Here is a 15,837-nt window from a genome sequence, read left to right on the forward strand (position 1 = left end):
ACCAAGATTTATTCCCCAATCCTCCAGGTGAAGCTAAGAGGTGATGTCATTTTTCACCTTGGCAGTGTCATTATTCTTGTGGTTAGCGGCACTCTGCTCTGGTTAGGTGGCCGATCAGAGTCTAGTGGGAGTGTCTGTGCTCTCCATTCCCAGAGCCTGCGTTTTCCCTCTTCCGCCCTGCGCTGCCACTGCGTCTCGCCCTGACAGCGATGAATGAGATGGCCAGCTCTCCTCTCCTCAGAGCAGGGATACAGATTGATCTCTGGTGCTTTCTAACACAAGCCCTAAAGGCTGAGTTGCATCAGTGACAGCGGAGGGGGCAAAACACAAGCAGCACTTTGGGCCCAATGAGGAGGGAGCATTTGTCATAGTGATAAGGTTGGTTTTTTGCCTTTAGTAAGCACTGGGGTCGTAATGGCTCGCCGTGCATCACAGCCCATTGCTCATCTCTTCCTGAAGTTCGCTCTCTGGTGTTTCACCACGAGACCCTGCAGATCCTGCCTGCCAGAAGACATTCTCCACCGGGCAAATCAGTCCTAAAACAATTACAGTGAAAGGCCAGTGTTATGCAATCAATACTGTACAGACTTTCTCATTAAATCTATCAGTATATACAGCATGGCTGGGAAGTAGTGATGGTTAAAATAATGGTAAGGTGATTCTTAATGATGATGGAGGGTAATGACTATGATCAGAGTGTGACCCTGGCAGCTGTCCCAGTATCCGCTTTTAAGTGCGTGCTCTCACTGTCTGTCAGTGGTCTGTCCATTAGCTGCTGTTGTCTCCTTCATGTAAGGAGCCCATACTGTATATTTTTCTTGCACTGTTGCCATGCAGGGTTCAACGTTAATGTTTTTTGGTCGATCGAGCAAGTGGGTCAGAAATCTAATCGCCCAAAGTTTTTTACTTGCCCCTATACAAATAGTTTTAACCGCCGTCACTGACACAAAATAATGTGTTTCACTCAAGTACACTATTAAAATGGAAATCTGAGACTGATTGGTTGAGTAGTTCTGTAAGTGGTAATATAGTTATTTGCATCAGTGAACAATGATGAATGTACACATTGCAGCAGGCATGAAGGTAGGTAGTCGACTGCATTACATTGCAATGTTTGAAAACTCGCCTGCAAATATCAGCATTGGTTGGTTTTAGATGCCGCTTGTTCTGGTCCTCATTCTTCACTTCCTCTGCTGAACGCTGTTTGTCCTTGGCTTGTGGAGTACAGTTACCAAAGATTATTTCCAAAGATCTTTTTTTCCTTCTTCTATTAATAGAATATATTGCTTGTAAATTTGAAAACCATGGTGACAATAATTATTGATCGCAAAAGGAATGACTTTTTGTGATTTCAGTTGGACTTTAAGATTGATGCCGTTACAAAAAGCTTTTTGGCTAACGTATAGAAAATAAAGTTGTATGATGTATGACCGTACAGTCAATTGAACATTGTTATCCAGACAGCATTGATGGCTATCCATAGGCAATTCATTCATTCATTCATTCATTCAACCTTTGTTTTGATTCGGAGGTACATTTAGGTAGAGACCTCATTTACATAATAGCCGAGTTAAATATAATAAACAAAAAATCATAGGCATCAAGAAACTCAAAAAGAAAATAACAAATAAAGCAATTCGAATTCAAGACGAATAAATAAACTAACATGAGAACAACTGGAAGTGAAATGGGATTAAATAAAAAATATAAATTGCCGTAAGGATAAGAGTGAGGTAAGCTTTAGATTGTCCTGCATGTTATTCCATGTTGCAGGTGCACAATGGGGAAAAACTGGATTTTCGAAAGTCAATAAAAACATCCGGCACTTGCAAGATTATCCAATCATTTGAGTGTGTTCGATAAGGGCCCACATTTAAAAACAACAATGTAAGGGGGGTAAAAAACTATAAAGGGCCTTATAAATAAATAAAAGCCAGTGTGTATCATGCCTTACAGAGAGAGAGGACCACCCAACCTTATCTTACAGCTCACAATGATGAGTATTATAATTATCTCCAGTAATAAATCTTAGTGCATAGTGATAAACAGCATCCGGGGGCTTCAGAATCGCAGCTGAAGCATGCATGTATAAAATGTCACTATAATCCAAAACTGATAAGAAAGTTGCCTCAATAAGCGTCCTTTTACAATGCAGAGGAGAACATGTTTTATTCCAATAGAAGAAACCAATTTTTTTCCTTAACATTCTCACCAGTTCAGTCACATTGTACTTAAAAGTTCTCATTGATCCAAAAACCAAGGTACTCGTACTCCGTGACTCTTTCAATGTTTGCACCATTTTTGAAAAGATTTGTAAAGATTCCTCAAAAACTAGAAATGATTTTGTCTTACTGTTGTCATGCGGCTTAGCCTTATATTTTGATTTAATAAAAAGACTTGGAGTTACCTCTCTTTGTGTCTAGGTTACATATTAAGGCAGTACTATAATGTGTAGAATGCTGAAAATTGTCACGATCAATGGGGAGTTAAAGATGATCAGTATATATTACATGTTTTGGGGTTGTATTGAATTGATATTATTTTAAATGTATGTAATTTTGACTATTTATTGATTTTATTCTCCAGTCTGTTGTCAAGTTCCACTCTCCAAATGAGGCTTCACCTGTGCTAGACCAACTAGCTGCGGATCCTCATTGATTTTCACTCTCAGTGACAGTAATCACTTTCTCCCCCTTTATCCACTTTTTCAGGCACGATGGAACCGATTCCCCGGCAGATGCTGGCGATGTCGTTGTTGTGCTGAACAGTTTCCACAGTAAGATCGTCAAAGTCAGGGTGAGTGTGCTTCTTAGAACATTTGTAAAGTTTATTACATTCCTCATAGCACTGGACATTATTCAGCGTACAGTTAAAATGCTGATTAAAATAATTGTTTTGTGTCTCCTTTGTCATTATAGGTGCAGAAAAAGGCAGATAAGATGAATGAAGATCTGTTAAGTGAAGATAGTGAAAGCAAAGGCATATGGGACTCCATAGCAAGGTGTGTAATCACTTCTCACATACAGCTAGGTTTAAAACCCTCCCCCAGCTGACTGGAAGTAACCACTATGAGCTCACTGATTGGTGGTTTCAATGATGTGTCCTTTGTTTGTCAATTATACATTGTGGTTTTCAGGACATCTGATTCCTCCCCTCGATCCAGACTGCGATATTATGCTGTAAGATCTAGTCTTGCAAAAAATATGTGCTTCTGTAGGTATGTGTGTGTGTGCATTTGTGTGTTTCTCCCCCACTCCCCTCAACACTTCCTAACTGTGATCCTGTCTCCTCACTTAATGCTTGCTGTGTGAAGTGTTTGGAGCACTTTTGAGAAAAGGTAGGCAGTGTTGCTGCGAACCATTTAATATCTAAAAACGTCTTCATTGTCATTAGCATGCAGTGGTTATTGGTTGCTTTTTTGTAATGAATGAGAATGACTTAGAGATATTCTAACAGGATATGGTAATAATGTAGAGCTGTGGTTGAATGTGATATTTTTATTTTCATGTTTTCTTTTGCATTTATTTATGTGGTCATTTTTAGAATATGGCAGCTGAAGTTTGGACTATTTAAAAGACAGACAATGAAAAACACCAAATACTATTCAGTCTGAGTAACAGATGACACAAAATATTGAAAATGCATTTGTTTGTTTGACAGTTAAACCTTCACAAGAACATAATTGTTTTCTCATTGATAGAACAGATTGGTTTTTCACAGGATCCGTAAAAATACATTTTTAAAATGCCTGCACTACATAATAATAATTGCGCAGGTTTGCAAAAGTAAACAAGTCTGAATATCTGATCAAACACCGTGTAGACCTTGACAAGTGATGTTACAAAATATTGTTGCTTCCAAAGTAAAGATGTCTCTATATACCCATTACTTCATTTGTAAACAGAGGGATTCGTTGTAAAGGGCGGGACTGAAGGCCATGTATTGATCCAACACATCTGAGGAATTAGTGAGGTGGATCCATGCATTAGCAAGTCTAAGTGACAGCGTTGTTACAAATTCTCTCATCTTTAAAGAGAGTTTTATCTCTGTAGAGGAATAATGAGCCTGAGTGAAAATAGATTTCTTTCCTATTCTTTCCGACACGCTCTCCATCTTTGTTTTGTGATTTTTTTCTTTTGAGCTTTCTCTCTTGCTCTCTACTTTGTCTCTGGCTGGGAGGAAGATGAAGGGAAGTTTTTCCCTCCTGCTACTCTCAGCCTGGGGAACTTTGAGGGTTTAATGTCCTTTATGCTGTGCTTAGAGATCAAAAACGTCAGGGCCACACAGGGTGTGAGAGAGAGAGCATTACCTGAGGTTACCTGAGGGAGTTATTCAGGTTTTAGGTGGAGGGTGCTGTAAAAGCCGCCTCTTCCCAAGTAGTCATAAGACCTTGGACAGTATTAGACGATGCCTTGGCCATTAATGTTTTCCAGATTGAATCCAGATAATGTACCAGCCAGGGTATAACTGGAATTTGTTTACTGTCTGAGATTTGAGAAAAATGAGGATGGTTTTGTCTGTGGCTTTTTGTCAAAGCAAAACGTGTTATGCAGACCACATGCTGTAGCTCAGAAGATAAACTGAATTGTAGAGTAGTAAGTTGTTGTGATGAGCTTTCCATGGTGAAGACACTGGTTGTGGTTTTGTCTGTCATGGTGTGCCGTGTGGGTAAAGTGTATGTAGTAGTGTTTGTGGTTACAGTGTGGGGAAGAAATGAAGGGGTGAGATTTTTTATATATTTACATGCAGTTCAGTTGTTTATATTTTTTCTTTCTTGGCAAAATATTAACCAACAATAACTGACTTTTTCCCTTTCCTTCATGCCTGACCAAACTGACCAGCATCTCATCAGTTGCTTTCAGTGCAGTGATGCTTACCCATTTATGAGCTGTCTTCTTTTTTATTCATTCATTCAACCTTTATTTATACTTGAGAGATCATTGAGGGGCGATCTTTTTGATTTGGAAAAATAATTTAATAGATACATTTGGATATTTAACAGTGTAAAATAAAGCACAAAAACCAAAGAATTTTGCAATTACGATAGATCATTTTTAATAAAATGTAAATGAAACAGTTATGTAAAACAAGTTACAAGTAGAAGTTGGGAGATTTAAGATCAAATTTCTAAAATGTCCAAAAGGTATAAGTGATTTGATTTTAAGGTATTTTTTGGGAGTATTATCCAGGAGTCAGGTGCACTAAAGCAGTTTTTCCAAGTTCAGACCTAACTCATGGATTTGAAGCAGGAGACAGTCATGACTCAACTTTTGTGTTTTTTATGTCTTTACACTGTAGACTGGATGCCATCACCAGTGATGTTCCCAGACTTTGTCCCCAAATAGAGTGTTCTGGTGGTCTTTTCTTGCTTTGTTAGTGTTTTGGATGGTTTGGGGTTTGATTTTGAGACTGTCCGTGAGGGACCCACCACACCCAGCCAGGCAAACTGCAAGCAAATAGTACTATAAACAATGGAAACCATGGGAAACTATGATGCAAATTACAGTTATGCTTTATATCCACTATTTGTCTTTCTGCTCATTGGCACACATCTTGTTTATGTCTTAGGATGATCTCTCCACCCAGATCAGAGAATGAATCAATCACTGAGTTATAGGAGAAGCAGAAGTAGAGTTTTGTCCGGTTAGTGTTGTCCACTGCTCAGGATTTACCCAGAGCTTTGTGGATCCTTCCAGTGGTTCAGATTATCTCGAGTGAGTCAGCCAAACGAGCTCTCACCTGACCCTGTAAAGCTGCTTATCTGGTGGGGACCCACTGTAGCGCTGAAGGCCCTTCATAATGGCTGGCTTAGTCATGGCAGGCAGTCGGTATCCCCAGACCCTACAGATGTGTGGTGACTCCCCAAAAGTCAACTCAACTCGACACAGACTACAAAATGGTAAAAAAAAATAAAAAATTGTGCAGCATTGTGGGCCATCATTGAGTTTGTGTTGTAGCGATGTGACTTGCTTACCAGCCAGTCTCTCGTATGTTTGTGTCAGAGTTGGTTTTAGAGGACATGTCGAGACAAACAGTATGCTACCTCCCCTCACCTCACACCTCCCTCTCACTCACTGGTGTCTTCCTGGACCCTCGGGGGCCGAGGAGGCCGTGGTTGTGATTGAGTGTGGGAGAGGCGCTCCTTCCCTCATCAGCAGTCTGTTACAGACAAGGACACACAGTTTGACTGCAGACACATCTACCCTCCAGCACAAGTCCTGATTTTCTGTCCGCTAAATGTGCCTTGCATCACGAGCCACTGCTCTTCAATAGCGGTTGGGCTGTGGAGAGTGTCCTTTGAATTTTTGCTGGTATCTCAACATAAAAAAAACCCATTTTAATTAATCTAGTTAGCAATCTAGATTTTTAAATGTTGATTAGATTGTTGCTAACACTCACTTACATACATAAATGTAATTGAGTCTAAAACTTAATGGAGTGATTTGATAGGTACTATCTTTGAGCAGGCAAGGTGTATAAAGTGACGCTTTGGGCTATTTTTTTCCCCCTAAGGCACAGTGAGGTTTTTTCTTGCTTGCTGATTTGGTATTTTCTAGGGATGCACCGATCCGACTTTTTCAGTCCCGATAGCGAGAGCGATACCTGGGCTTTGGATATCGGCCGATACCGAGTACCGATCCGATACCAGTGTTTTATTAATACGATGTATGCCTCGTTGTGTGGAAGTGACTGGGATCATTCTTTTATGTGTAGGGCAATGTCAGGCTTGACTTAAACATCGCTTTCTTAACTAACAAAATGTAACAAATAAATACATAGATATACTGTACATTTACTGAATTGTTTTTTATTATTAAAATAATAAATCGTACACCAGCAACTTGGTTAAAAAAATCTTAAAAATTAACAGGAATTACAATTCAAGTGTAAACCTTTTTAATGCAGCAACAAATTGGTCAAAACTTAAACAGGAATTAATATTTGAGTCTTTAATGTATATAGTTCATAAACATAGAATTTAATTGAATAGATCGGCTCCATTGTCACCGATACCCGATCCAGTTATTTAGGTCAGTATCGGCCCGATATCCGATCCGGTATCGGTGCATCCATAGTATTTACGTGGCTCGCCGTCCACCGGAGTGGGACGAGAGGTTCTAAAATGAACCACATTTGATGTTGTCTGCTTCCAGTGTGTTTGGAACGTGTCAAAAGTGCGCAGTGCACCCATGTTGTGTGAAATTAGTGAAAATCACCCATATTAAACAACAAACTGTTGCATATTTGGCATATTTTACTTGATGAATGAATTGAACAATTGATCATCAAAATTGGAGTCAATAATTCTCTAGTTGATGCAGTGCAGATGAACAGGGTTGGAGATGGTAACATCTTCACACAGTTCATTGAGTTATATGAAAAAAATGTAGACAGTTTAAACTTCTCTCTCCTCTCATAACTTAACTCCCTCAGGTTGATCCGTTCTCACATGTTCTTTCTCTTTATCCTCATCCAACAACACCAGGTTACCAGGGCAACAGCCGTGTGTCTGGCAAAGTGGCGCCTGAAGCATCACATTTTTAATTTGCGGCATGATGTGTTAGAGCAGAGTCATGACTATTCATAAATGTTTTGGTTAAATTATGCAACCATAGAAAGGCTTAAACTGACACATTTTTGTTAGTTTTCTAGTAGCAACTTTGTTTTTGCATTGGGTGTCCAAATATTCACTTACAGGTTTGTTTAAAAAAATAAAAAACACAGAGAGAGAACCACTAGACACTAGAAACACTAGACCACATTTTTCTTTTAACCTTTATTTATTGATTGTACTGTAATACGCTCGTAATGTTATTTACAACTGGGTGTGGCGAGTTTTTAAATATCATAAATCCAAATAAAATCCCAAGATATGTGTCTAAAACATGGTGACCATAAGGCTTACAGTATTAAATATGAATTATAAAGTCTCCCACAGGAGAATATTAGTCTCTCCTCAGGAAAAGATCCTCCAGACTTTCTGCACCATTACCAAACTGTCAGTACCTTATGGTGGGAGGAGCGCTGCTTTTAAAGGGGATGAGAGGAGCTCATGTGATCGGTCATGATTGTTACCAACCCCCAACACAATATATATACTGTATGACAATGCATTTTTGCAACTTATACTCCCATTCACTCCTGGTTTAGCACATGCGTCCAGCCAATGAAAAGTGTGTGTGTGTGCTCTGCAGCTTGATTCACAAAATGTGTTTATTTCACCACTACTGTTCCAAAAAAGCTTAGATCACATGACATAATGTGCATCTCTGGTTAGCTGTTTAGTGATTTGATACAAATCAATAATTTCCTTCGTATTATGGGCTCTCTATTAGCTCTGTGGGGAGATAAGAATAAGGAGCAGTCAAAATGTTGCCGCTGCTTTTAACCGTGTCTGTTCTTACACATTGATTAATTAAATTCTCTGGAGGACTTCCAGCAGGAGAACTGAACTGTTGCTGTTAAAATCATGTCATGTCTTTCCTTCATCATTGTTTCATTTAAATAAAACACCCCAGTTTGCTGCACAGTATGCATGGTTTGTTTTGAAAAATGTTTGATGCCGGCTGTTATAATTGTTATTACTCCTGGCTCTACAAAAGCATGGTGGCTACTAATGGATTAGTTCTGATTTACTGTCACTATATGAAAAGAAACACACAAGAGACTCATGTATTATGGTCTCATTTACAGCATCACAGGTGGCGGCTCCAAGAAGGATGATGGAGAGAAGAAGAAAGAGGATGTTCTAAACATATTTTCTGTGGCCTCGGGCCATCTGTACGAGCGCTTTCTGAGGTGGGTCACTTTCAGTTCACTCACACGCTTACTTTTCAGGCCGTACACGTTACATGTCTTTTAGTCCTGATCCTCAAACTGATTCCTTCACTCGCTCTGTCTATTTCAGAATAATGATGCTGTCCGTCCTTCGGCATACCAAAACGCCAGTCAAGTTCTGGTTCCTCAAGAATTACCTCTCCCCGTCTTTCAAGGTACTTCATGACTCCACACACACAAGCATTCTGTTGTTTAAAATAACTTGATCGCAGATTTATTTATACTGAGCAAAGGAAGTATCTGTGGGTTGTTCCCTCGAGGAGAATCTACATGACTGTGACACATGTTGAGTTGCAAAAAATGGCTTGAATGGAGTGAAGGAAAGCATTTTTTATTTTAAAGCGTAACTTCAGTATTTTTCAACCTGGACCCTATTTTCCCATGTTTTTGTGTCTAAGTTACTAATAATCGGGACAACAATTTTTAAAATTGGTCCAGTTTTGAGGGATAACACTGCAACTGGCAGCCGTAAAACAAGCTGCAAGGGCAAGTGAGCAGCGTCAATGTAACGTTACGTTCACTAAAAGGGCTTGTTTTTGCCACTGACCAGCTCAGATTGTTATTTTTGAAGTGTCTGACAACATTATTGAAAGGACCCTACAGAGAAATAAAACGTTTTCCTACCTTTAGCTTGATCCGGTCTGTTTGTTATTGTGTCAAAGTCCCGCTCAAGCAGAAGTCTCGTTGTAGATCTGAATATCCGTATACTCTGGCTCAAATAAATAAGGACAGCCATCAAATTCAAAGACCTCATCGACATCTAATTTTTTTTAGATAACACTAAGCTACGCTTTCTGTACTCGTAACACAACAAACTCTGCTCGGCTGGCATTCACGTTTCCACCATGGATGTATTCCACTATGCCACCGTTGTCTTTCAGCAACACGTCACCTCGTAAGATTTCCGAATGAGACTTCTTCTTTAGCGAGACTCTTTCCATAATGTCAGACACCTATAATAAAAATCAGAGCCCGTCATGGCAAAAACAAGCACTTTTTAGTGGACGTAAATGACGGTGCCAGCTTGCCCCAACGGCACCATATTGCAGCCTGTGAGCAGCTGCTGTCTACAGCGCTCTCTCTCGATACTGGACCAATTTCAGAAATTGTTGTATTGTCGCTATTAGTCAGTTAGACGGAAAAACAGAGGGGAAGGGGTCCGAAATACCGAAGTTACCCTTTAATGACATCTTTAGTGGATACAAGTTTCTTTATATAGTAAATCCAGATGTCTTGCACTGTATATTATACCACTGTTGGCTTCGACCTTGCATTATGATTTGACTAACTAACTGAAATGAGTGCCAATGTCTCTGAATACAGTTGTCCAACTGGATCTCCATAAGAATTACTCAGCCTTATCTGCTTTTATCACAGCCGCCTATCAATGTCTGGCCCTCGGCTTGGCCACACAAACTAACCAGCATCTGTTTGCTACAGGGCAACATTTATGGTTTTATGACATAATGTAGTTGCCTCAACAGCTAGTCATAATTGTCTGTAATGAAACCTTGTGCCTATGACTTCAGTGCAGCACTGCTAATATCCCACAGTGTAGTACTCTTGCTTCTTATTGATTTTATGTGAGGCTTTCCACCCTATTGTTAACAACATTTTGCATATTTCTAAACATCTAGTTACAAAACAATGTTCTCTCGTATTGGATTAACCTCTGCTGTTTTGTTTACGTTGTGTTCAGGAGACCATCTCTCACATGGCGGAGTCGTATGACTTTCAGTACGAATTGGTACAGTACAAGTGGCCCCGTTGGCTCCACCAGCAGACTGAGAAGCAGCGCATTATCTGGGGATACAAGATCCTCTTCCTGGATGTTCTGTTCCCCTTGGCTGTCGACAAGATCATCTTTGTGGACGCCGATCAGGTAAGGATCAAATTGAAGTGACACAGGAAAGAGCTATGTGAGAGTGCGTTTTGAAAGTGAGAGACTCGTCTATATATCAGTCCGTGAAGATTGGATGACAACACCGCTGAAGTCTCGTCAGTCCTCTCTCCATACTTACCCATGTTCTCGCTCTCTCTCTCTTACAGATAGTTCGGGCTGATCTGAAGGAGTTGAAGGATTTAAACCTGGAGGGCGCTCCTTATGGTTTCACGCCGTTCTGTGATAGCCGCAGAGAGATGGAAGGCTATCGCTTCTGGAAAACCGGCTACTGGGCCTCACATCTAGGACACAGGAGATACCACATCAGGTATATGCCTTCTTTAAAAACTGTGAAATGGAACATAGCAGCAGAAACTTTTTGAATGCTTGGCAACTACTTCTGATATTACCATTCAGAACATTGTGCTTCTACGGCCACCGTCTTCCCTGTCGGCCATTCACTCGGTTCATTTAATTGGGGACTTTCATGTAGAGCTAGTTAGTTAGTTAGTAGTCAGCTACTAAATTCATTCCCAACTATTTTGATAATTAAAAATAAAATTCTGATTCCAGCTTCTTAAATGTGAATATTTTCTGTTTTCTTTACTCCTCTATGACTGTAAACTGAATATATTTGAGTTGTGGACAAAACAAGACATTTGAGTATGTCATATTGGGCTTTTTGGAAACACTGATTGTCATTTTTCACCATTTTCTAACATTTTATAGACCAAACAACTAATTGATTAATCAGGAAAATAATTGACAGATTAATGGACAATGAAAATACTCATCAACTGCAGCCCTCATTGTTTCTATACTTTGCAAAGCAGAATGAAAGGAATTACGAAAAAAACAGAAGTATAAAAAAAGACCATACTGCAAAATATAGTGTATCTCTCAACAATCATGAAAATACATCTCTCACTTTGCCTGTATATTCAGTAAATAATCCAGAGGAATTATTCATTATTCTGCAAGAATGTGTTTTTTTTTTTTAGTTCTTCCCAAGTTCCAAATATGACAGAGGAGGAAGTGGAACTGTATTTGTTTATTTAGAGGCTGGAAGTATGCTGCTGTTGTTTTTGTTGTACTTCTTCCTTCAATCTATCTGGATCTCGGAGACTGTAATAAATCCAAGAGAAAGCTAAACTGGCTATTGAAATCTCACCCTACACCGGCCATAGAAATTAACCGATCCACCAGACGTTGGCTCTATAAGAAATTTTTTTTGTCAGAAAAGTGAAATTATTTTTTCCCAGATTCCTTTGTGCAAGCTGAAATCAAATTTTATATATATATATATATATATACACCATTCAAAAAAAAGAAAAGAAATTGTAGCTGCACTACTCTACAGTACTGTGTTCATCCAGTTTCCATGGTGATTGGACCTCACCAATTATAGTTGCAGTTCTTGTGGCTATTTTTTCGTATGAGACTTCTATGTACAGCCGTGGTACATATTAAATCAAGGTATGAAATAAAAAGTTCAGCTCCTTGCTGAGCCGTCTGGCACCGAGTTCTCCCTCTGACGGTGCGGTGGCAGCCAGTGGCTGAACAGAGAGTGCAGAACTCTGCACTTTACCGCTGGCTTATCAGGACAGGAAAAAGTCAGAAAACCACAGTGATTTGATTGGATGCCAGCGTGCTGCTTAGCTCTGTTGGGCAGGACAAAAAGCAGCAAGGGTAAATGATCCGCATCAGTGAGCCCAGGGAAAACATAAGGTAGTGAATATCCTCTTGGCAGACTTAAATCTAATAAGTGATAAGTGAAACTACACAGTCTACACGGTTGGGTTTATTAATATGCCACGTTAGGTACAATTATCTGAGTGTGCCTGGGGTATTTATCTTTATTGAGACATTATTTTTATTTTTATTAAGTCACTCCTTTGGGCTTTCCCCTGTAGAAAATGCTTTTCTCACACCTGCTTTTTATGTCTTCTCTCTCCTATAATTTCAACCAGCGCTCTGTTCGTAGTAGATTTAAAGAAGTTTCGGAAGATTGCAGCTGGGGACAGATTACGAGGCCAGTACCAAGCCCTGAGCCAAGACCCCAACAGTCTGTCCAACCTGGACCAGGTATGTACTGTAACTCCGAGATGATATCATTGCGTTATATATCAGTGGTTCCCAACCTGTTTTCATTAAAGCCCCCCCTACTTGTGTCAAAGAAAAGCTGACTGCAGTGAAAAATCATGTTTTTGAAATGCTAAACGCCAACAAATATGGATTGAAACTGAATATTTTGTTAGATTTTGCTACTTTGCTACAAAGTAGGAAATATGTATATATTTTTTAAATAGTTATATATTCAGATTTGTTATTATGATTTTAGTTATACATGTGCAAATCTAATTCTGACAACCTCAGAGCAGACAGATCCCGTGATCTTTGGCGCCCCCCTGTCCCCAAGTTGGGAGCCACTGCATTACACGATGCAGAGTTTGTCCTCTAGGCACCTACTGTACTTTGTTGATTGTTGTATTTGTTTTTCTGATATTTTTAGGACCTTCCCAACAACATGATCCACCAGGTGGCCATCAAGTCTCTTCCGCAGGAGTGGCTGTGGTGTGAGACGTGGTGCGATGATACCTCCAAAGTCTCAGCCAAGACGATAGACCTGGTGAGTCCCTGAGCAATTAGATCTACACAAATGTGGGGAAAGCTAACCGGCATGCCTGGGAATTTGCTGCATAATTCATCATCAAATCTAATTGCTCCTTTTTTATTTAGATGGTGAAATCCCTTTTGTCTTCTTTATTTTAATCCTTCTTTTGTGTTTAAAACATGCTGATTATTGAAAAAAAAGTGTTCATATAACACTTTTTTTACACCATTTTTGCATCTATTTTGGTTTAAGCTGTAGCTGCTGCAGCACTGAGAGGTAGGAGCTTATTCCCAGTCACTAATGTCCACGAGGCACTTGGCATTTAGGAGACAACTGAGGAGCAATCCTGTAGTCTCCTAAACTAATTTAGAGAATTACTGGACGGGCTCCAGTAGACTGGAATAGGAAGCATTGTCTCACTGTGGCATAGGACACCACTTGGTAATTCAGACACAAGACATGGGCTAATGTCCTTTTAACAGAATTGGAAATCAAATTAGGTTGAAATGGCTGCCACAGACAGTGCTGGGAATGACAATATGAGTTGTTGGGAGAAAGTGGAACTGGGTGGCGTGGGTGAATGTGGTCTTTTCTGCTTTTTCTGCTGCAGTGCAATAACCCAAAGACAAAGGAGCCCAAGCTAACGGCCGCAGCAAGGATTGTGCCTGAGTGGGTTGAATATGACAACGAGATAAAACAGCTACTGAGACGGCGGGTCCAGGAACAGGAAGACACAGCAACACAAAAACAGACCCCCTCTCCTTCACAACATAAAAAAGGTTGGGAAAAAAAGAAAAACACAATTTATTGCCAATTTCTAAGACAGAAATTCAACCTTTTTTCTTGGCCAATTTTTTTTGTCTCTTTCACCACTTTTGCACATTTTCATTATTTCTTTCCACCCTCTGCTCAGAAGACAAGCGGCGTGATGAACTTTAGTGCCTGCCAGCACGGTTCTGAAGAGGAAGGAGGCAGCACCTTTTGCGAGCAGGCCACCTGTGAAGCTTGAAGACAGACAATTCCATCTAAACATAGCCGTGGAGCGTTGCATCCCGAGCCCGGAGAATGATGGGATATTTTCAGAGATGCCATATCTGCTTCTGCAGTCGATACGTCTTACACAATTAACATGTGATGTAAGTGTTAAACTGCCAACTGTGAACTTCTGGTGTGCTATCAGCACTACAATCGGGTCTTGGTTAGTATGTGGTTACCGGAGAATGAAGTGAACGCAGAAAGAATAATGGGGTGGGGGTCAGTCGAAGCACTCTATTGGGTGTTTGAGAATAAATAGTTGGCATATATTGCACTGAGAATGTAAGCAAAGAAATTAAATGGAGAAGGCACATCTCTTAAGAATCTGATCTCAAAGTTTTTTACGTTTTTTTTTTATTATGGAAAACTGTTTCAAAAAGCTAATGCATTAAGATAATCTTAATTTGACGTTGACTGAAATGCCCAAACCAAAGTTGTGACTAACATGAAGCTAGTCTGTTTTTAAATTTCATAACTGGCTGCAAAGTTGATAAATTAAAGCTTTGGGACTGTATGATTATTATTGAGGAGGGTAGTGTAGGGGAGGGTCTTTTTTCTTTTCTTACGCCAAGTCTTTTTTAGTTCAGCCTTTCCTTTGCAAGATTTATTACATAAACAAGGGATCAAATGGTTACACCAAATGATGGCCTTCATGGGTTATAAAGGTGCCTTTTACATGCAGAGGATCACCAATCTCTGTATTGTATTATTTATTACTAATTGAACGTCTCTACTGTACGTAGTTGCTCCTTTATTCTGAATCATAACAGAAGGCTGAACCAAAGTTAAGTTAAAGCAGCAGTGGGTAGAACTGGAGCAAATATGATTTAAAAAAAATAAGTTATTTTTATAAAACGGTCACTGTTTCCTGACAGTAGTGCGTTAGACAGGTAATCTGAAAAAAATCTGTGTCCTCCGGTGTCCTGCGGCTAAGTGAGACTACAAAACGCCATCACGCCAACACGTCCGCCATTACAGCCTCGTTGTGTATACTCGCGCCCATGTAACCGTGGTGTAGTTCATTTATAGCCTAACGTTAGTACTTCTGGCGATTGCATTCAAACTTCAAAAAATCATAAAAGTGGTGTTCACTTGGTGGAGATTATCTTGCTGAACAAAAAGTATCATAAACGTTTGTGTGCCGCAGAGTTCATTTTCTGCAATAATCCAAAACCCAATGGAAACATCCTGTTGGCTTTTTGTCGAGGGAACCAGGGCGATGCTATCTTCCTGTTTGTCCGACAAAAATATGTCATCCCTGCAGCGCTCTATATAATCTGGTGAAATTCATATTTATTTTTAGGCTGTTTATTGTAATTCAGGGTGAAAATATTGCGGTCACAGATCTGGAGTCTGTTAAAGGTTTGCAAAAATTGGTGACTGAAAATTTTGTAGCTTTAATTCCAAATTTTGTGGCTGTAGTTTCACCTCTTTGTTATGTTTGCGATAAATGTTTGTTTGTTTATGT

At 39.7% G+C, this 15,837-nt stretch overlaps 1 protein-coding gene across 6 annotated transcripts in view; it reads left to right on the forward strand.

Moving 5' to 3' along the window:
• Positions 1-15,451, forward strand: part of uggt2 (UDP-glucose glycoprotein glucosyltransferase 2) — a 42,503-nt gene extending 27,052 nt beyond the window's left edge. For 2 of the 6 annotated variants that reach the window (XM_037789998.1, XM_037790000.1), the window contains exons 31-41: positions 2,712-2,796; positions 2,919-3,001; positions 3,137-3,217; positions 8,695-8,799; positions 8,909-8,993; positions 10,538-10,720; positions 10,888-11,048; positions 12,691-12,805; positions 13,233-13,349; positions 13,945-14,113; positions 14,248-15,451. In XM_037789998.1, coding sequence (XP_037645926.1) covers positions 2,712-2,796; positions 2,919-3,001; positions 3,137-3,217; positions 8,695-8,799; positions 8,909-8,993; positions 10,538-10,720; positions 10,888-11,048; positions 12,691-12,805; positions 13,233-13,349; positions 13,945-14,113; positions 14,248-14,273 — 1,210 coding nt within the window. In that variant the 3' untranslated portion in view covers positions 14,274-15,451. Of the gene's footprint in view, positions 1-2,711; positions 2,797-2,918; positions 3,002-3,136; positions 3,218-3,313; positions 3,338-8,694; positions 8,800-8,908; positions 8,994-10,537; positions 10,721-10,887; positions 11,049-12,690; positions 12,806-13,232; positions 13,350-13,944; positions 14,114-14,247 lie in introns of those variants that run through there. The other 4 variants (XM_037789999.1, XM_037790001.1, XM_037790002.1 and 1 more) reach the window with 4 other exon arrangements.
• The last annotated feature ends 386 nt before the right edge of the window (positions 15,452-15,837 follow it).

This window comes from Sebastes umbrosus, chromosome 13, assembly GCF_015220745.1.
Source record: "Sebastes umbrosus isolate fSebUmb1 chromosome 13, fSebUmb1.pri, whole genome shotgun sequence".
In the NCBI taxonomy this organism is placed as follows: Eukaryota; Metazoa; Chordata; class Actinopteri; order Perciformes; family Sebastidae; genus Sebastes; species Sebastes umbrosus.